The sequence below is a fragment of the Ruditapes philippinarum genome, unplaced genomic scaffold, assembly GCF_026571515.1.
Source record: "Ruditapes philippinarum isolate M1 unplaced genomic scaffold, ASM2657151v2 ctg5238_1_1_1_1, whole genome shotgun sequence".
Lineage (NCBI taxonomy): Eukaryota > Metazoa > Mollusca > Bivalvia > Venerida > Veneridae > Ruditapes > Ruditapes philippinarum.
Genome location: NW_026857589.1, coordinates 58,944 through 82,846, shown reverse-complemented (window position 1 = coordinate 82,846; position 23,903 = coordinate 58,944). Strand labels below are relative to the sequence as shown.

Genomic DNA, 23,903 nt, shown 5'->3' with positions numbered 1-23,903 from the left:
ACTTAAAAAACTTAACTACTAAGTTATTAGAAGATGAACAATGGGCGAAAAGTTAGATGTAACATTTTCAAAGTAATTGAGTGTTGATATATCTTAAATCTTATAATGTTATTAACATAGTTAATGCTAAACGCATATGTTGAAGATAAACTTCATTCAATACTTTTTAAAGGCAACCGCGAGAGCAAAGATTTAAAAATTCATTAATTGTATATTTATTGTATTGTATTCTTATATTAATTGAAAGATAATTTAAAATATTTTTACTTAGATAAGCAAAAGTGAGATATTAGGTTTTTGAAGGCACATCATGCCTAAAAAATCTATTATTTTTAATTCTTTAGAATTGTCAATCATGTGTTTAATCATGTTTTAATAACGGATTTAGAGAAAGTAAGGTGTTTTACAACTGCAGAAATTGTATCATAGTTTGGAGACTTAGCTATTGAAAATGTACCAGAGTTAAATCGTATACCAATACGTGCAAATTGACTGGAGAACAGGTATCACTAGCCCGCATTTACTATCTGTCTAGAGCATGCTCATTGATTGGCATTAATTGTGACGACAGTGTAACGATATAAAAGTCATATTAAGATGCTCGTACATTTGTTTCATTTTTTTTGGGTTAAATAGTGTGATGACAGGAAAGGTGTTTTTAATTTTGCCTATGATACAAAGGAGTAAGACCATCAAAACACTTGGCAATCTGATTTTAATTCGGGCGCTATGCCCCCTCGTAAAAATAGATAGCTTCGTGTTGCGATGCTCTTTCCATTAAGTAGAGCTAAATGCATCACAAAAGTAGCAAAATATTAACAAAACAGTCTTTTTACTTCCATACAGAATACTAATTTACTAACTATACCTTTTGCCAACAACGCAAAGAAAGCAGAAGATAGTTCATCTATGTGGCAAATAAGTATTTTGTTAACCTGTACGAAGATACCATCAATATCAAGTGTTTCAGAAAAAGATCTATGTGGCAAATAAGCATTTTTATTTTTGAAATTGTATCAAGATACCAAAAGCTATAACGTTTTTCAGAAAAATATATTATAGCATTTCTGAGGCATAATTTGCCTTTAAATTTTAACAAATACATAAAACATTTTAATAGAATGTGCATGGAGATATTAAATTATTATATTGACAGGAAGTTTATGCTGGATCTTATCAGGAGCACTTGGAACTGACACATTTCTGAACATCAACACTGCAGACTATCAGTTCTCTTCAGATTATTGGAGAGGAAAGGTGTTTACAGTTTCTTCAAAACATTTTAACAATTTTCTTGATAAATAAATTCTTGTTCAAAATGGAATGTATGTATACCTCTTTGCTCTTATGTTTACTAGTGCAGGGATTTATATCAAAAAGTGATTCTACAGACACGGATGAGGACTTAAACGAATCGCAACTTACGGGGCAAGGGTTAATTGATTTGGGAATAAAGCTTGACAAACCTTTCTTGAAATTAATAGGGCAAACAATGCGCCGTGTAGAGAACCGAATGGAGAAAAATCAAGTCGGAACTGATGATGTGGCAGCAGAAATGTGTCGACTTCATCCCTGCTCTGAATGGAGTGAATGGTCGAATTGTGATGCCATTCATCAAGGTGAGTTTGGAGGTCAAACAAGAAGTAGAACGTGCGGCTTAAATACAACGTATTGTAAGCATTTCAGTGAGCCAACTAATGTGACCGACACAAGATTATGCGAGGGCGTATGTCCAAAAGACTATACTGCAACACGTCATGGTTTCTGTTTGAAATTTTACGACAAAGAAAGACTGGCCAGAGACGATGCTGAAAAAGTATGTCAGGGTGATGGTGGGCATCTTGTGAACGTTGATTCTGAGATGAAAGTAAAAGATGTAAATGAAACAATTCTTCAACAAAACTTTTCTGCTAATCGTATATGGATTGATGGAAGAAAATCAGTACAAGGTGATCCTTGGACTTACGGCTACAAGTCATCAGATCCGTCCTTCACATTTTGGGGAGATAATGATCCAGATAACGGTCGAAATGACCTTTGTATTATGTATAACTATGATTCAAGTACGAATAATCTTTGGCGATGGTTTGATTATCCATGTGATAAAAACTATGCCTTTATTTGCCAAGACAAATAGATAAGCTTATTTTCAATGAGTGCATTCGCCCAATAAATATCAACTGCTAATGTCGCGAATGTAGACTATTAACTTTTGCCAAATTGTAATACTAAACTATTGTGAAAACATTCTGACGGACAAACAAGTATATAAGTTATACATGTACGAGGGGTTATCCAAAAATTGGTGGACTTTTTAAATATCTTTTGAACGTCAACGTGTATTGTAATGAAATTTTATCAGCATATATTGTAGAATAATATCAACACGTTTTGAAAAGAACAATTAACAATAAAAACAATAAATAATGGTATTATATTGCTTTTAAATAAGCACATACACGGCACCCGGCGCACTGTAGAAAACTGCAATAATTCATCATATATTTATTGTTAAAAAACTACTGATTAAAGTAGAAAATCCGCTAAACATCGCATATTTCTTCTATGATGTCATTTAAGTAATTCATTAAAATTACGGACGTCATTTTCGTTAATTTTTGTTGAAATCGCCAGAAACGCCAGACGACGAAGTTGTTTACAACGGGAAAATGACGGAAATTATTGTTAACGTCAGCCCTGATAATTTTCGACTTATTGATAATTATAAATGGCAATATTTTATTTTAAATACCACATGATACATCATAAGCTTATTATTAATATCGTAATATCGTTTTCTCTCCCCGTGATTTCTTGTTAACCCTACGCCGCTTTTCATGGAATGTCACATTATACGTGTCACATGGCAACCGCCGTGTAATCATATTTACGGATTGTTTTACATTCAAAATTTTATCGCTTTCGTGTTCTGTTTAAGTCGGTGCTAATGGGTGTGGACGGTAATTTGCACTTTCCAGTACGGTCCATGAACAGACTCAATCAGGCTCAATCAAAACCGAGCCTTAACATTTTCAATTTGTCGGTCTTGACATTCTTTAGAGATTCCGTCTTTTTCTGTTTTACTGTTTCCGTTTGATCCTAATAAGAAGAACGTTCCATCTTCCATGCAAATTCAATATCAATTAATTGTCGGCAGTTACATCTGTCAAGTTTACCACATCATTAATCATGTATCGTTCAATATCTCAAAAGATACATTTGCCAAAATAAACAAAGTATTCGCCTCTTTGTCAGAATTAATTGTGTAAGCTTATTATCTTAACAGTCATGCAAGCATTACCCGCGCAGTCTGATCAGGATCCATGCTGTTCGCTTACCAACCCTATTACAAGTAGAGAAACTAATAGCGAACAGTATTGATCCTGATCAGACTGCGCGGATGCGCAGGCTGGTCTGGATCCATGCTAGTCGCAAATGCACTATGTTGGTTTTGTCATCACGTGGCTCAACTATGAACTTTATTATCAGACATATCAACAGCACGTTTTTCCGATATCTTGCTTTAGTTTCTAAAAGATAACTCATGACAAACTACTGAACTGTCTTTTGCTTCTTTTGTATTACAGTTATAGTTATTTGATACATGTTTATTGCATGGAAGTTAAAAAAAAACTACTAATTAAACATTTGGCTACTTTCTTAAAGTGAAATCGACACGCTTTATTTCTATCATAATAAGTTCTAATTAATTTTATTGCAGCATGTACATGTGAAAAATACACAAACGATAAGTATATTATCAAAAGGCCAATAGGTTTGGCAACAAGTTCTGGCAACATAAGATTAAGCCATTCCAAGAATTTATTAATTCTTTCATAAAAATAATATAATACCTTTTTCCCCGTTTTTGAAGAAAAGAAAGGTGTTCATTTCATAACGTTAATGCGTCCCTATGAACAATAAACAATTCTTTTTATATAGGACAAAAGGACAATATTTGTGATATGCATATAAGGTTTTCCTGTTTGAATGATACGAATCGCAGACATAGTTATTATCATAACGTTCCAAGTAGAATGTTTGTTTGTTAGTAAACATAAAAAAGTATATAAAGACAATTAACTTTAAAACAAATCATACGTTCTCTTCTTTTGGGAAGACATGACGTTAAGTTGTTTTTTTAATAATGATAAATTCGTTTTAATAAAGAAAAAGAAACCCAAAAAAGAAATATGTATAACATAAATATATACATAAAGTGAATGTATCATTAATATATTTTCTTTATCCAGATGATTTTTTCTCAATTTTGTGAAATTTACAACAAAAAGAAATTTTAAGTGACAATATGTAGTTGTGCAGGTCAAAGTCAAACTATGTTTTGCCATAATTACTTTAAGGTTTACAGGTCTATTTTATTTGTAATTTCACCAATAACCTGCCTGGCACACAGGAAGCTATATTAATATTTTTCCGAATATATCGTAAACATTCAATAGAAAGAGTGGGGCATGCGCAGTCTATTTTATATTTTAGGCAGTTGTTTTATCCTTAACAATATTTTTCTTTACATCATTATCAATTATTAGCCAATTATTATTATCATAGTCAATCTTTATACATATAAAGTCAGGTCAGCTCAACCTGACAACGAAGGAAATTAGCAAAATATCACTTTAACAAACAATTACGTGTATCTCATTCCATCGCTTATGAAGTCAAAGTAAAAAACAAAATATCTTTATTTTTCGTCAGTTCACAAAAAGTGTCCAAAAAATTAAGAAAGCATTAAATATGGGTGCAAAATAGTACATAGTGGGCTAGCAAATATCGGATTTTAGAAAAGTGAGGATCCTTTCAAAAAGAAAAGAATATGTTGATTTAACGTTTCTTCTTTTGTATGTCAATTTCAAGCGAAATGGTATTTCTGAGAAAGTGTGAGGACATATATTCAGATAAGACAAATTGATTGAAATATAATAAAATAAAAGGTTCATTGGCGGAGAAAAGTTGATTGAAACGCAATTGATGTACACCGAACGATTTTTATTATTTTTTCTATTTATTATTATAAATGCACCGATAAAAGACGTGCGTGTTATAGAACATGATATTTATCAGGACTTGAACAAAAGCTGTTTTAAACCGAGTGTGTAACATAAACAACTAAAACGACAAATCAAATGTTGCAGGCTTAGTTTAATGGAGCATGTCTGTTCAAGGACGGTAGTGCTGATTCCAATATACCGTCAACGCTCCCTAGCACCGACTTAAGCAGAACCCAACATTAAAAAATGACGAAATTTCGAATTAAGAAACATCCACAGGTGTGTTTATACGACGTTTATGATTGATACATCAATGTGACACATTCGTTCAATTCCAATAAAAACGGGGTAAGTTCGAACACGTGTGAAATAAACAGAAAACAAAAGGCGGTACTAAACATAATGGAATATTGAATAGGGATCAGAGGTTATGAATCCTAGATATATTTTGATTGAAAGCAGCTTGGTAAAATATCATTTATGCGCTGAAAATATAATATATTAGTGTGATGCCTTTAAAATAACAAGTTCTTAACTATGGATGAATATTTTTAAAGTTTTCCATCAATGTTTATTACATCACATTTGACAAAAGTTTGTATGGGTGAAAATGTGTTTATCTTATTTTACATATATAATAATCATAGGTTTGTGTTACTGAATTTTGTTATTAGGACCCGATTTTATGTAAGACTATTCAGTTAATAAATATTCATCATATTTTGTAAAAGATAACACAATTTTTTTACTTTAAAACCTTAACTTCTAAGTTATTGGAAGGATACATTAAATTACTTATTTCCTGTGAACCATGGGCGACAAGTTAGATGTAACATTTTCAAAGTAATTGAGTGTTGAATTATTTAAATTTTATAATGTTATTAACCTAGTAATTGCTAAACGCATATGTTGAAGTAAAACTTCATTCAATACTTTTTAAAGGCAACCGCGATAGATAAGATTTAAAAATTCATTAATTGAATATTAATTGTATTGTATTCTTATATTAATTGAAAGATAATTTAAAATATTTTTACTAGGATAAGCAAAAGTGAGATATAAGATTATGCACATTATGCCTATCATTTTGAATTCTTTAGAAATGCCAAACATGTGTTTAATCATGTTTTAATAACGGATTTAGAGAAAGTAAGGTGTTTTACAACTGACAAAATTGTATCATAGTATGGAGACTTTACTATTGAAAACGTATCAGAGTTAAATCGTATACCAATACGTGCAAATTGACTGGAGAACAGGTATCACTTGTCCGCATTCACTGTCTGTCTAGATCATGCTTGTTGATTGGCTCATATTTGTCAGGAGTTTACTAATTGTGGCGACAGTGTAACGATATAAAAGTCATATTAAGATGCTCGTAAATTTGTTTCATTTTTCTGGGGTTTAATAGTGTGACGACAGGGAACGTGTTCTTAATTTTGCGTAGAACACAAAGGAGTAAGACCATCATAACACTTAACAATCTGATTTAAACTCTGGCGCTACGCCCCCTCGTACAAATCGCAAAGCTACGTGTTTCGATGCTTTTTCCATTAGGTAGATCTAAATGCGTCACAAACGTAGCGAAATATAAACAAAACAGTCTTTTTACTTCCATACAAAATACTAATTCACTAAAACTATACACTATAACTATACCTATTGCCAACAACGCAAAAGGAAGCAGAAGATAGTTCATTTATGTGGCAAATAAGATTTTTTTTTATTTTCGAACATGCACCAAGATACCAAAAATATAGTTTTTCAGAAAAAAATATGGCATTTCTGAGGCATAATGGGCCTTTAGATTTAAAAAAAAATCCATAAAACATTTTTAAAAGTGTGCATAGAGATTAATATTTATTATATCGGCAAACAATTAATGCTGGATCTTATCAGGAGCACATGGCAGTAACGCATTTCTAAAAGTGAACACTGAAGAGTATCAGTTTCCTTTAGATTATCGGAGAGGAAAGGTGTTTACAGTTTCTTCAAAACATTTTAATAATTTTCTTGATAAATAAAGTCTTGTTCAAAATGGAATGTATGTATACCTCTTTGCTCTTATTTTTACTAGTATCAAAAAGTGATTCTACAGACACGAATCAGGACTTAAACGAATCGCAACTTACGGGGCAAGGGTTAATTGATTTGGGAATAAAGCTGGACAAACCTTTGCTGAAATTAATAGGGCAAACTATGCGCCGTGTAGAGAACCGAATGCAGAAAAATCAAGTCGGAACTGATGATGTGGCAGCAGAAATGTGTCGACTTCATCCCTGCTCTGAATGGAGTGAATGGTCGAAATGTGATGCGATTCATCAAGGTGAGTTTGGAGGACAAACAAGAAGCAGAACTTGCGGTGTAAATACAACGTTATGTAAGCATTACAATGAGCCAATAAATGTGATTGACACAAGATTATGCGAAGGTGTATGTCCAAAAGACTATACTGCAACAAGTCATGGTTTCTGTTTGAAATTTTACGACAAAGAAAGACTATATAGAGATGATGCTGAAAAAGTATGTCAAGGTGATGGTGGACATCTTGTGAACGTTGATTCTGAGATAAAAGTAATAGATGTGAATGACACAATTCTTCAACAAATCTTTTCTGCTGATGTCATATGGATTGATGGAAGAAAATCAGTACAAGGTGATCCTTGGACTTACGGCTACAAGTCATCAGATCCGTCCTTCACCTTTTGGGGACATGATGATCCAGATAACCGTGTAAATGACCTGTGTATAATGTATCACTATGAAACAAGTACGAATAACCTCTGGCGATGGTTCGATTATCCATGTGATAAAAAATTTGCCTTTATTTGCCAATACAAATAGATTAGCTTATTACATTCGCTCAATAAATATCAACTGTTAATGTCGCGAATGTGTAAAACTTTGTCAAATTTTAATATTAAACTATTGTGAAAACATTCTGACGGACATACAATTAAATAACTTATACATGTAAAACACGGCGCGAAGTGAAAATGTCTTATTAGAATTGATGTTTTCAAGAAGCTAGATAAATGTAAATATGTTTACCAGCCAACGGTTAATCGATGTGCAGCTTTAAACAAATATACCTATTGTAGGTACGGTACACGCAATTTTTTCATCGATTCAGGTACAATTTTTCCCAATTACTCTGCTGTTTCTCAACCGATTTTGACCAGACAAGGCGAAGAGTACCTGGAATTATATCAACTACCGACGGTTAATCAAAAAATTATTTGAAAACCCCTGAATGGGTTTTGAGAACATAGAGGGATTTTAAAATTTAAAAAGTTTAAAATATTGTTTAATCATTATATGGACCACACAGAGACCTATATCTAAAACTCCTGACACGGGCAGCGTTTTTATGGCAACTAAGAAATGCATGCATCGCTGCAACATCGCAATGGCATCGAAATGAATGCCCACAGACGGCACTCATTTCAAGGATGGTCGTACTTTACGTCGTCATTCGGCGTTACGATAACAGTGCATTGTGGGTTTGCGAAGTACGCCGAAGTTACACATTAGGATCTCTTACAACAATTGGCGAAATTGCACAATGGACGCAGTGCGAATGCTGATGTTATCTATGACAGATTAAAACAACGTTTTTACCTTTCTTGTACTACTCTCATACGACGCCTTTAGGCAGTTTCAACTATAAACATGCTCGTACAGCGAGCATGTAGCTATCAAGCGACCATTGTGCTAAAAGAGTGGGACTTAATAAAAAGAGTGTGACAGTCCCTTTAAATTTAAGGAAGTTGTTATATTTTTTCATAAACATATTTAAGTATCAATACCAGTCAATGAGCATTACGATAGTCAATCCTTTTTACATAAAAAAGTCAGTTAAGCTCAACTTGACAACGAAACATAATGAGCATAATATCACCTTAATAACAAACAATTACGTGAATCTCTTTCCATCGTTTATGTACCGATAAAGGACGTGTAACAGAACATCATACGTTTGCATTTTAATCAGAACTTAATTCAAAACTAAGTGTGTAACATTGATACACATGTATTATTCTTAGGTTCAACAACACAAACACAGTTCGTCTGGTTACTTGTATGTAAAACACACAATGAAGGCAATTTTCCATTTTATTAAGTTGCCGCAACATTTTCACTTTTGTCTCGTTGGGCTTTCTTTATGGTTTCTGATTTTCTCTTCTTTAATGCAACGAGTTCAAATAGACAGATTGAATTTACTTTATGTATAAAATACTTAAATGATCTTAAATCAGAAATCGATATGTTCAATTACCCTGTGAAGAAGATAGAGAAACAAAGAATATCATTCAATAGAATCACCACACAACAAATACCAAATATCATTAATGAGATGTAAATATAATGTATTATTGTATATACTCCCTTGATGCCTTTGAAATAGCAAGTTCTTAAGTACGGATGAATACTTTTAAATTTTTCCATGAATGTCCTTTACATCATGGTTTCTGTTTGAAATTTTACGACAAAGAAAGACTAACCAGAGACGATGCTGAACAAATCTGTCAACGTGATGGCGGCCATCTTGTTAACGTTAATTCTGAGATGAAAGTAAAAGATGTGAATGAAACAATTCTTCAACAAAACTTTGATTCTAACAGAATATGGATTGATGGAAGAAAATCAGTACAAGGCGATCCTTGGACTTACGGCTACAAGTCATCAGATCCGTCCTTCACCTTTTGGGGAGATGATGATCCAGATAACGGTCGATTTGAGCTGTGCATTGTGTATTTCTTTGGTTTACGTACGAATTACCTTTGGCGATGGTTAGATTTTCCATGTGATGCAAAATTTGCCTTCATTTGCCAATACAAATAGTTAACCTTATTTTCAATGAGTACATTCGCCCAATAAATATAAATTGTTAATGTCGCGAATGTATTAACTTTTGCCAAATTGTAATATTAAACTATTGTGAAAACATTCTGACGGACATATACAAGTATATAACTTATACATGTATAACACGGCGCGAAGTGAAAATGTCTTTTTAGAATTGATGTTTTCAAGAAGCTAGATAAATGTTTATATGTTTACCAGACAACGGTTAATCGATGTGCAGCTTTAAACAACTACACCTAAACAAAATAATTAGGTCATGAGACCATGATCAGTTTCAATGTGACCATACTACGTGACATTGCAGGTACGGTACACGCAATTTTTTCATCGATTCAGGTACAATTTTTGCCAGTTACTCTGCTGTTTCTCAACTGATTTTGACCAGATGAAGCGAAGTGTACCTGGAATTATATCAACTACCGACGGTTAATCAATCTTTTGAAAACCCCTGAAAAACGTTTGAGAACATAGAGGTATTATAACATTTAAAAAGTTTAAATTTATTGTTTAATTATTATGTGGACCACACAAAGACCTATATCTAAACTCCTGACACGGGCAGCGTTTTTATGGCAACTAAGAAATGCATGCATCGCTGCAACATCGCGATGGCATCGAATTGAATGCCCAACGACGGCATTCATTTCAAGCATGGTTGTATTTTACGCCGTCATTCGGCGTTAAGATAACAGTGCATTGTGATTTGTGAAGGACGCCGAAGTTACACATTACGATCTCTTACAACAATTTGCGAAATCGCACAAGGGACGCAGTACGAATGCTGATGTTATCTACGACAGATTAATACAACGTTTTAACCTTTCTTGTAATACTCTCATACGACGCCTATAGGCAGTTTCATTTATTAATACGCTCGTACAGCGAGCGTGTAGCTATCAAACGACCATTGTTCTAAAAGAGTGGGACTTAATAAAAAGAGTGTGACAGTCTCTTTAAATTTAAGAAAGTTGTTATATTTTTTCATACACATATTTAAGTATCAATTATCAGTCAATGAGCATTACGATAGTCAATCTTTTTTTTACATAAAAAGTCAGTTAAGCTCAACTCGACAACAAAATAAATGAGCATAATATCACCTTAATAACAAACAATTACGTGAATCTCTTTCCATTTTTTATGTACCGATAAAGTACGTGTAACAGAACATCATACGTTTGTATTTTTATCAGAACTTGAACAAAAACTGTTACAAACCGAGTGTGTAACATTAATACACATGTATTATTTTAAGGTTTTTCAACAACACAAACACACGTCGTCAAGTACGGATGAGTACTTTTAAAGTTTTCCATGAATGTCCTTTACATCAAATTATCGAAAAATTTGCAAACGTATGTATGGCTGAAAGTGTGTGAATCTTAAGTATTCATAGGTTTGTGTTACTGAATTTTGTTATAAGGATCCGATTTTATGTAAGCCTATTCAGTTATTAAATATTCGTCATATTTTGTAAAAAAATAACACAATTTTCATACTTAAAAAACTTTACTACTAAGTTATTAGAAGATAAACATTGGGCGAAAAGTTAGATGTAACATTTTTAAAGTAATTGAGTGTTGAATTATCTTATATCTTATACTGTTATTAACCTAGTTAATGGTTAATGCATATGTTGAAGGTAAACTTCATTCAATACTTTTTAAAGGCAATCGCGAGAGAGAAGATTTAAAAATTCATTAATTGTATATTAATTGTTTTGTATGAAAGATAATTTAAAATATTTTTACTTAGATAAGCAAAAGTAAGATATAAGATTTTTGAAGGCAAATTATGCCTAACAAAATCCATCATTTTGAATTGTTAAAAAAATGTCAATCATGTATTTAATCATGTTTTAATAACGGATTTAGATAAAGAAAGGTGTTTCACAATTGTAGAAATTGTATAATAGTATGGAGACGTTACTATTGAAAACGCATCAGAGTAAAATCGTATACCGAAATATGCACAATGCGTTAACTAGATTGCAGGTATTAGTTACACACATTCACTGTCTGTCTAGAGCATGCTTGTTCATTTGCTCATTTTTTTCTTGAATTTACTATTTATTGTGACGACAGTGTAACGATATATAAGTAATATTATGATGCTCGGACACAGGTTTCTTTTTCTGGGGTTAAATAATGTGACGACAGGGAACGTGTTTTTATTTTTGCCTATGATGCATACGAGGAAGACCATCAAAATATTCTAAAGTAATCTGATTTGAACTCGGGGATGGGGATGAGTACGCCCCATCGTACAAATCAGATAGCTACGTGGTTCTATTTCGTACAGCTAAACATGAAGTAATCCGCCATTAAGGTATTAAAATATAAAGAAAATAAGAAAACAATATCATTAGTTCCATACAAAATACTTATTTATGATAACTATACCGTTTGTAAAAAACGCAAAGAAAGCAAAAGATCGTACATAGATAGTACATCTATGTGGCAAATAAGTATTTTTATTTTTGAAATTGTACCAAGATATCAAAAAACTATAACGTTTCTCAGAAAAAATATTATAGCATTTCTGAGGCATAATTTGCCTTTAAATTTCAACAAATACATAAACCATTTTAATAAAATGTGCATGGAGATAACAAAATATTATTTTGACAGGAAGTTTATGCTGGATCTTATCAGGAGCACTTAGCACGAACGCATTTCTAAACGTGAACACTGCAGACTATCAGTTTTCTTCAGATTATCGAAGAGGAAAAGGTGTTCACAGTTTCTTCAAAACATTTTAATAATTTTCTTGATAAATAAAGTCTTGTTCAAAATGGAATGTATGTATAACATACCTCTTTGCTCTTATTTTTATATCAAAAAGTGATACTACAGACACGGATGGGGACTTAAACGAATCGAAACTTACGGGGCAAGGGTTAATTGATTTGGGAATAAAGCTGGACAAACCTTTGCTGAAATTAATAGGGCAAACTATGCGCCGTGTAGAGAACCGAATGCAGAAAAATCAAGTCGGAATTGAAGATGTGGTAGCAGAAATATGTCGACTTCATCCCTGTTCTGAATGGAGTGAATGGTCAAATTGTGATGCAATTCACCAAGGTGAGTTTGGAGGACAAACAAGAAGTAGAACTTGTGGCGTAAATACAACGTATTGTAAGCATTACAGTGAGCCAACTAATGTGATTGACAAAAGATTATGCGAGGGTGTATGTCCAAAAGACTATACTGCAACAAGTCATGGTTACTGTTTGAAATTTTACGACAAAGAAAAACTATATAGAGATGATGCTGAAAAAGTATGTCAGGGTGATGGAGGACATCTTGTGAACGTTGATTCTGAGATGAAAGTTAAAGACGTGAATGAAACAATTTTTAAACAAAACTTTTCTGCTAATCGTTTATGGATTGATGGAAGAAAATCAGTACAAGGGGATCCTTGGACTTACGGCTACAAGTCGACAGATCCGTCCTTCACCTTTTGGGGAGATGACGATCCAGATAACGGTGCAACTGACATGTGTATTATGTATTTCTATCATTCAAATACGAATAACCTTTGGCGGTGGTTCGATACTATATGTAATCATAAATGTGCTTTTATTTGCCAACACAAAATAGATTTGACTTATATCTAAATGATTTTGGAAATTCGAACAAACAATAAATATATATATATATATATATATATATATATATATATATATATATATATATATATATATATATATATATATATAAATTGTTACAGTCGCAAAATATAAACATTTGCCAAATTACATAATTATACTTTAACCGACGCATGGCATGAAGAGAAAATGTCTTATTGTTATGCAGCTATATATATATGTTGCTATTTATTTTTAGCAGACAATGGCAAATCGATGTCCAGCTTAAAACAAACACACTTTAAGGACGTTTTCGGGAGTTTTCATATAGACATATAGGAAAAATTTTACTGTTTAATAGATTTTTTTTAAACTGTAAACTTAAAGTTGTTAGAATATGATAATAGAAACGTTTTAAGCGAAACAAATTTGGGTGTCAACATTCCCACTTCTGAGTTACTTGCTATTGGATCAGAAATGTTTACATTGTACTTATTTGAGGTCATTTCAAGGACAGATAACATATACGTGTGTCTATAAAATCTTGTTTTTACTTTTTTATTATTGTTGATCACAATTATGCATACTAATAGGTAATTCCATGTCTTATTTCTGTTATTTTTTCAGTAGGAAAACAGGGATTTAAAATTCTTCAAAAATAGGCCATTTTAAAGACAAAACGTCAAAGGGATAGAAAAGAAGGAAAAATATGAACACTGCCGAAAACGTATTTGAGCAAAGGCATTAGGTTAAAATGTCATTAGGTCAAACTGATTATCGTGTAGAATACTTCACGGACATCAAGCAAAACATGAAGAGCACTGGAGAAATCGTCTTTATCAATCCTGTTGTTATTTACATGGATTTGCTTGTTCAAATGTCGCAGAAGACAAATGTCATGATTTAGGTTCTTTGGCTGTTACATAAGTATGCTAATGTTTTCTTTTTCTTTTTAAGTACTGACTAGACGAATATTATGTTATTAACAAAGATATTGTATAAGTTAAATGTATAGGTCATGATTATACAACTTGCACAATTGATGTATTAAAAACCTGCTGCCTTACGATGTAATGATAATAAAAGCTTTTTAAAGTTCTACAATTTATATTTTCTATAATCGATCATATGTCGAGAGAGTGCTTTATAAGAAAGAATTTCAAACATGTGTAATGTTTTTATATATGCCTTTAAACTTGTGTCAGAAATAATTATCTAGTAATTATTAAGTTTTATAAATTCATAACAGGTTATGCACAAACAGTTTGGAAAAAAACATATCATTCGAGAACAACACGTACTAAGATAACCGTGGATAAAAGCATATAAAAAGTTAAAGTTTTGTTAAAAATTTATGTTGAACACACGAATGCGTACTTTAAAAAAGTCTGTCACCGGCTGCGTTTTTATGGCAACTAAGAAATGCATGCATCGCTGCAACATCTCTGTGACATCAAAATGAATGCCGATAGACGGCACTCATTTAAAGCATGGTTGTAATATACGTACCTCGTCATTGGGCGTTCGTATAAGGATGCATTGGGATAACCTAAAGCCGTAATTGCTCAGTAGGATGTCTTACAACAATTGGCAAAATCGCACAAGGGACGCAGTGCGAATGCTGAGGTTATCCACGACCATTACGTTTTGTGAGATGTCACAACGTTTCTACCTTTCTTGTACTACTCTCATACGACGCCTTTAGTGAGTTTCAACTATACACATAGAAAAAAGTTAAGCACACCACGAAAATTTTATATTGGTTCTAACTGAAAGCACTGTCTTGAGATGACGGCTGAATTGAACTTAAGAAATAGTTATGTGATAAATAGCGATACCAATTTAGTAATTATAAACCAGTAAATCTATGAGTTTAGTTAAATCTTAACCAAATGTTATGCATAAGCAAATGTGTTGTTTTTACCAGATATGTAAGTGCTTTTAAGTATGGTGTTGGAGTGTTAACAAAACATTTAGTAATGGATATATTTGCTAAATGTTGACGATTTCGTAACCTAAAATGACATTATGTAACCAAAGTTTGAATAACGTGTGTAACCGCCACATGCCCAGATGATAGCCTCAAACCTTCTCATACTACCAGTTAGGCGTCTAATGCGATTGACGTAAATTGTGCCATTATTGGTGCAGAACTTGTCCCTGTTGTTGTAGGTTGGCAACAGGTGGTTCGTACCATTGCCTAAATAAAATTTAAAATTTAAGTTGTGGTTATGTCAAAATTGAGGCAAAATGCCGGGTGTAAGGATTGAGGCTATCACCCGGGCACTCGGCAGTGACACACGTTTTTAAAATTTTGGCTACAAAATGTTATTTTAAGTTATATGATTGTCAACATTTACCAGAAATATCCACCAGTAAATGTTTTATAAACGCTCCAACACCATACGTTTAAACGCTTACATTTTTGATAAAAAACAACACATTTGCTTATGCTTCAATAAATGTTTTTATTGCAGTTTAAAAGTTATAGATGTACGGCTAAATCAGTTGTGTCATAGTTAAGCACGATAATTTCGTACTTACTGAACTTGAAATGTATATGTTATTGACAGGCGGATAGATACACCACTCGAGGACTTCGCAATGTACTGTACAGGTCGTATTGCTCACCACCCGTCCCTTAACCGATGTGAGTCTTAGACAATATGTTCTGACTTAAAATGGCCATTGTTTTATTTAGTTAAATAAATATTATAATATATAACTGTAGTGAGTGAATTAAGCATGTTTTTAACTTTACTGACAGTGTTGTTATCCGTAGATATCGACATTAATAATAATCATGTCCATATAACTCTTGTTAGATGATAAATGATTTATTTTCGTTTAAGCAAAGCGAATAAGAAAACAATTTGGTTATGAATAAACTTAATTAATAAATTTGCTGGTTAATGATTACTGAATTTGTATCGCTACTTAACAATTACTATTTCTTATTAAGTCCTGATCACTGGACAGTGCTTTCAATCACAACCAATTTTAAATTTCCAGGGTGTGCTTAACTTATTTCTAAGTGTATATTAATACGCTCGTAAAACGAGCATGTAGCTATTAAGCGACCATTGTGCTCTCATAGCAATTGTAATGACTTATATGCATCTTCATTACAAAATGTACACAATTATTGATGAGTAATGTAACGTTAATAACATTTATAACGTCATGTAATTATGAACGACAAAGAGTCCGATGTACTATCTGATTACATTCAGATTAAGCAAATTTAGCAATTAGTATTTCAACTTCTTTTTCTGGGCATTTAGCATTTTTGTAATAAATCTACTTACACAAAGCTGCAAAAATACGAAAGAGTGAGATTGCAACCAGGCAACAATACAACAGAATAGTTAACATGCAAAAGTGCGAAATAGAGCTAGTAACATACAAAACAATTATGAGTATATGCAAAACGGAACCACCAAATAAGACGTAAAACGCGTATTTTCGGCTATTTGAATTGTCTTCATTAGGTCTTTAAAAATTTAAATCGAAATGCATTGTGATACATACGGTGCTAAGTACTTAGGTACTTAATATTTTTAACTTTAAAAATATATGGGATTACTGACAGAAAGTGTACCATGTTAATGTAATAACTTCAATGCTTTTGTATTATTGTACGTTGCAATTTAGTTCATGAATAGTAATTGATTACATATAAAGTACATAGAGCATTTCCAGTTACATAAAATAGAGTAAAATAGAATCCCTAAAGAAATCCCAAAACGACCAAATTGAAAATGTTGCATACTCAGTTTTTGTGAGCATATTCATCTTAAGAAAGATGCTTTTTACGGTCCACGCCACCCCGCTGAGACCTGCTTGAGCAGAATTCAATATATAACATAAAATGGATAAACCTAAATCAATCATCTGGAATTATCAGTCTCAACCAGTTGCCTTTTTGTGTTCAATTCTATTTAAATTAAAAAGAATGTAATCGATAAGGTCTTATATTTGTAACTTATCCTTTATCAATCTGATAAAGATGAATCTTAAGTGTTTTTCTGACCTCCAATACATTCAAAATTATCCAAAAGCTGTTGACCCTAAAGTAATGCAGTTGTTATATCATGATAACGCTCTGGTATCTAATTGATCTGTCATATCACGATGAAGTTTACAATTGTCCTTATCATGTATACTAAGGCTACACGAATAAGGGAAAAATAATATTGTAGGAATCGGCAGTAAAGTAAATACGTAATGGTAAATTATGATAAATAATCTAAAAGTCTGTTAATACATACACTGTAAAGGACTTTAGCTCTTAAATGACAAACGTTAGACTTAAGTTAATGGAGTTTACCTTTTGCAGATCAATAAATGAACAATTGACACATCAATAAACTGAGTTCAAAGTGTATACATATAACTTTCGTCCATTTAGTAAAGATATGCGACCAGATATGAGAACTGTTTCTATTTATTCCGGCAACATAAATTATAAAATAATGCAGTATTTGAGCAGCTGGTGTCTCAACATTTACAAAAGTATGCTCCATCAAATCACGTCTTATTTCATAAAATAAAACACTGGATGGTAACTCAAGAACAGTTTTCCTTTTTCAAAAAATTATTTTGCAATTTCATGAAAGGCAAGTGCAATCGAAAGAGTCAAGATCCAGGTCATTTATCACCAAAGAAAATCTTTAAACTTGCGGTCTTAGGGGCGTTATATAGTGTTTATTTTTGCATTTAACTAATTTTTCTATACACTAAGAGCGGGCAGAATGCGAAATAGATTTAGAAAAAGTATCCGAGTTTGTTAATTATGAAATGCAGGTCGGATGCTATATTATATAAAATATTTCTCCATACAAAAATAACTATTTTTTTCAATATTGTCTAAACAAACACTGTGGACAAGCTCATTTACAAAATGATGGATTACTACTCAGTTTAATTGCATAAAACACTTATGTTTTATTATCATACTAACAGATACAATGTGACTGAAAACAATCATTGTAATAAATCGTTTTAGGGGAAAGCTGGTTGCATTTACGCAAATATTATAATATGTATGTAAAACTGGCAATGAGTCAATGATTATATTAATTGGTTATTTGTATATATTTACATCGGCTGGAATGAGGATTTACTTCTATAAGTATGTATACACGAAATGTAAATGGTTTACTTGATTCCGTACAATTAAATTGATGATCAATATGATGTTTGCTTCTGCAGTGAAGCTTCAGTTGAACATTTCAAATGGTAAGGTTTTTTTTGAAAAAGTAAAATGCATCAATTGCCCACAAATTGCTAACTACTGCATTTCTTGCTTTATTAAAAATAGATGTACATATTTGTCATCTTTCTTTTTTTATTTTGTTTTATAAAAGCAGTATTTTAGGTAACTTAAAGATTAATTTGTACTTCTGTATAACAGTAGTTAGGTACAACGTTATTTAGAACGTATAACGACAATTATGTCACGCTTTTAAGCTATTCACTATCATCGGTGGTACTAAAGGGCTGTTAAAATTTTGACACAACTTTAGTACAGAATAACGACTTCTAGTTAAAGTGACATTTGTTTGTTTGTTATTGGGGTTTTTGTTTTGTATTTTTTTTTGGGGGGGGGGTTATTTTCTTCTCTTTTTTTTTGGTATTTTTTTATTTTGCTAACACATACACTAAAGTCTTATGATTGTTAATAATTCAGGAAAATCTACTGTTATTAACATACAGAAATAGGAAGATATACGATGTTTACTCTACAAAGAGGAACTCTGCAGAACAAAAACTTCTTTACATCAATAACATCCAGTTTTCGGGACAAATGTAAAATTTTCCACAATTTAAACAGCAACATATATAAGCAAAATACCAAAATCTTTGTCTCCCCAAGTGTTTTGCTTTGTAGATGTTGCACTGTATATAAAATTATTGTCAATATAATTTTGTGACGTAAAAGAATGACACCTTCTTAACACATTGAAAGTGAACTGATACTGATAGTTTTAACCAAATGTGTCAACATATTTATATGTAGACACAAACAACAATGAAGTGAAATAACTAATACTATATAAAGTAAAGAAACCTAACCTTTATAGACGCATTTTGAAAATACAAATATAAGAGGCAAACTGTGATTGACCCGCATTGTTTGTCGGAAAATTCATAATTTTAGTTTTGATATTTACTTACATAAAATTTCTTCTACCTTAAATGCAAGAAGACGAGTGGTGACGTTTTTATTTTATTTTTTTTTTTGTTCTTTGAATGTTTTTTGTCGGAAAGTTTACATATAGGAATATTTTAAGAAATGACCAAAATACGTTTACGCAATTTTTTAAAGAAATATTGGTATTACAAAATATTTAAGTTCTACAATAATACAGCTGATGCTAAAATAAAACATAAACATTTATATTATTTAGAAGGATGTCATAAATATTTGCTACGTTAGATAAGAAAGAACTTTGTTACGAGTACAATTCATAACGTTTATTTATTCCTCGTGAGTATAATATAATAATCAAGAACGTATGCTTACGATAATTGCACACGTATTGAGGATTCATTAAACGTACGAGGGATGATCCAAAATAACGTTTGCTGTTGCTTCAACACGTGTGTTGAAACTGTAGTGAAGTGTACTCTGTCATGCATTGATATACTCCAAACCATTAATATAATTATCAAATATTGAAAATAATACATTCAGTAAATATAACAAGCCGCCAATGCGTATGCCGCACACGCATATGAAATATACACGTTTGAAAAAAAACAAAAAAGAAGCATAGTCAGAGATTGTTGTTAAAGTTTTACGCAATTTGAACGATGTTATTTAAAAACAACAGGTAGATAAACGTATTTCTTACCTGGAAATGTGGTCACCAACGGAAATCCAAATGATGACAATATAGCTCTATAATTATGTCGTAAAACATCATAACAAAGACAGAAAATGATCGATACAACCACACAGGAATGTAAAGTGAATCAGATGGACAGTCTAGAAGGGAATGGATGTCGAAGTAGAAAACCACACTGTGGCTCGACAATAGTGCCGTTTATTCGTGATTCACAGTACAGATACTGGCGATCGGAGAACTGACTAAGAATATTTACGTTGGGTGGTATACCTATCGACAGGCAATCTTGAAACTATAATGAAAAGATCTAACTGATACAAGATCAGACTTTACCCATAAAAACACCTCGATTGAAAGCGGTAATGTTGTGTTTGAGAAGTACGTGCACTTAGAAACTGGAATACTTAATTGCCAGCAATTTTATGAAGTCATTTTTTAACGATACGTCCATCGCAATTGACATTTATGGTGTACCTTGTTAGTTTGATAAAAGGATTTCAGTAAGTCATATGGTTCACAAGATACTTAATAAACAAAACACAGCATTAGAACGTTAACGAAGTTATGAAATTAGCGACGATGTGCATCAGCAAGTGTAAGATTTTTTTGATATGTAGTTAATTCATGTTAACGTTATTTTGTAAACACTACCTTGCTCTTCTTTTATTTTTGCTCATCCCTCTTAATGTTGTTTATGAGCGACCTAAACAAAGCATTAGGTACGCAGCGCACTGTGTAACAATGATCACTGCAGACTATCAGTTACCATTATATAATTGAGGAGTATAATAGTATGTGCTTAAAGTTCATGGGACAAATTAAACATTTATTTTAAAAGTTCAAAATGAAATGTGTATATTCATTTCTGCTGCTTTCTTTAATAGTACAGGGATGCTTATCAACAATTAATTCAGTAGATGCAAACGAGAACATGAGCGAATCGCAACTTACAGGGCAAGGGTTAATTGAGTTGGGAATAAAGCTTGACAAACCTTTGCTGAAATTCATAGGCCAAACAATGCGCCGTGTAGAGAACCGAATGGATAAAGAGCATGACGACGTGGTTGAAGAAATGTGCCGACTTCATCCCTGTTCTGAATGGAGTGAGTGGTCAGAGTGTGACGCCACCAATCCAGGTGAGTTTGGAGGTCAAACAAGAGGTAGAACTTGTGGTTTAAATACCACGTATTGTAAGCATAACACTAAGCCAACCTTTGTGACCGACAGAAAGGTTTGCCAGTTATTGTGTCCAAAGGATTATACTTTCACAAATAACAATTTCTGTTTAAAATTGTACGACAAACTATTAGCCAGAGACGATGCTGAAAATATTTGCCAAAATGATGGAGGACATCTTGTAAACGTTGATTCTGGGATGAAAGTAAAATATGTTAATGAAACAATTCTTCAACAAAGCTTTTCTTCTGATATGTTATGGATTGATGGAAGAAAATCCGTTCAAGGTGCCCCTTGGACTTATGGATACAAGTCAACAGATCCGTCATTTACATTCTGGGGAGACAACGACCCAGATAACGGACCTACCGAACTATGTATTGTGTATCACAGAACATTATCCACTAAACAAATTTGGCAATGGTTTGATACCCCATGTACACATAAGCGTGCTTTCATTTGCGAATACCAATATGAGTAACTCTGTAGCTTTTGAACAATTAATAAGAATATAACTTTATTAATCTTAGCATATACATTGCTAGCACATGCTACACACATTTAGAGCTAAAAACAACAATGACCGTGATTTTGCATGACAAGTTTTATATTTCCTTCGTCTTCTGAGAGGATAACGAACCAGCTTACAGAATTAATCAGAGTGAATCAAGGACCACTGAGGATCGCACTCGTTCGTCTGATGGTGCTTTTGTTACCAATTTTAATGATAATCCCAATACCATTGGATCAAATCGATGTCTAACCTGTATATGTTATACTCGTTAATATGACAGTTGGCTTTCATGTGAAGTTTAAACATATACTTAAAGCAAAGGAGCGTGTAAAAAACTTTTAACACTACTGTATGTAATTTGGTAGCTATATTCTACGCAATACTTTACAATAAAAAAACACATAAATTGAAATTAACAATCGTTGTTCCCAATTTTAGTTCTTCTTATTCCCCTTATAGATGACATATTTTGACAGCCATACAAACCATGTCATACTGAAGAAAAAGGGGATTTTTTTAATATCTTAAAAAATTGAGTAGCAAATGCTTTTTCTTTTAAATTTAATGTCGAATTCATTTTGCTACTCTATTTTTGTATTCGTCTTAATATTTGTAATTGCTTATGCGTATTGTGTTTATATATGTTTTCGTTTCTATATGTTATTATGCTTAAGTGAGGGACAGTTACTAATGTTACTAGAACTTGTTGTTTAACCCTATTGTCCTTTGTTAAATATGTTGTTATGTGAAAAATAATTTTCTTAAATTGTATTCAAAGACCAATAAAATATTATTAAAGATATACTATGCTCAAATTTGATATTAGATGTTTCACAGTCTCTTTAAAAATGTAAAATAAACATGTTTTGACTTTACACAAAGTAGATACATGTTATATTCAAACTCTACACACTATGGTCACAATATGAATATATAGTTTCATTAAAAATAATCTACAAGTTTTCTTTTAAAAAAAACATTTTACTTGATCTTTAATAGGAAATGCAGCTTTCCATACGTTGTTTATTCAATCTTTCATTCAAAATAGACATATCCAATAAGGATTATGAAGATTTCAATAAATCTATGTGATAAAAATATTTTACTCAAGGATGAGCATAGTATATTTTTAAACTAAACGCAATACTACTCGTATAAAATTGATTATTTTTCAATACCCATATAAATATTACATATTATTTAATAATAAAATAATATTTTTTTTTACTTTTCATCAATCTAAATTAATGTTTTCTGTTACGAAACGATAAAAGAATACGTGTGCCCTAAACAAGAAAGCAATTGGCGAACAAAATAAAACGCTGTAAGATATTGAAATAAAGCTTACAATAATTTGTTGTTTTTTTCTCCGTGTTATTTTACTATGTATATGTTTATTAAGTGATATTCTAACAAGACACAGTAAGGAGCGACCATAGGTTCATACGACATAGTGCACATTATTATTATCATCATCATCGTTGTCGTCGTCATCATCATCAATTATTTATTTATTTATTCATTTATTTATTTTTTTTTCCATTTATTTATTTATTTTAATTTTTTTTATTTTATTTTTTTATTTAATTAGAGCGGTTTCATTGGTCTGCAAAAGATGATGAATACTAATTTATAAGAGGAATTATTGTATATCTAACGATGCCAAACATTTCGTAAACCTCGGTACAACACACTAGCTCCATAGATTTTGATGCTCACCCCATCATCATACAATAATTATGTAATCTATTTTCAGATCGGTTTGAAATTTGAATCCGATATGTAGCAGCCGCTGTACATATAACTGAACATTTCATTTTGAACTCTGTCTAGGATAGCAGATCTCTTCCAAATCGTAAAACATTTTAGTTTATTACTTTGTCATAAATGAA

General features: G+C 32.0%; 3 protein-coding genes across 3 annotated transcripts; all 3 read left to right on the top strand.

The window, feature by feature from the left end:
• Positions 1 to 7,208: 7,208 nt before the first annotated feature.
• Positions 7,209 to 7,853, top strand: LOC132750251 (C-type lectin-like). Its single transcript, XM_060740194.1, has one exon. The coding sequence runs from the start codon at positions 7,209 to 7,211 to the stop codon at positions 7,851 to 7,853; it is 645 nt and encodes a 214-aa protein (XP_060596177.1).
• A 1,581-nt stretch (positions 7,854 to 9,434) lies between these two features.
• On the top strand, positions 9,435 to 10,390 carry LOC132750250 (C-type lectin-like). The gene has a single exon (XM_060740193.1). It carries the CDS (start codon positions 9,435 to 9,437, stop codon positions 9,852 to 9,854), a length of 420 nt encoding a protein of 139 aa, XP_060596176.1. The 3' UTR covers positions 9,855 to 10,390.
• Positions 10,391 to 21,009: 10,619 nt separating this feature from the next.
• Positions 21,010 to 23,366, top strand: LOC132750252 (uncharacterized). The gene has a single exon (XM_060740195.1). It carries the CDS (start codon positions 21,166 to 21,168, stop codon positions 21,976 to 21,978), a length of 813 nt encoding a protein of 270 aa, XP_060596178.1. The 5' UTR covers positions 21,010 to 21,165; the 3' UTR covers positions 21,979 to 23,366.
• Positions 23,367 to 23,903: the final 537 nt, after the last annotated feature.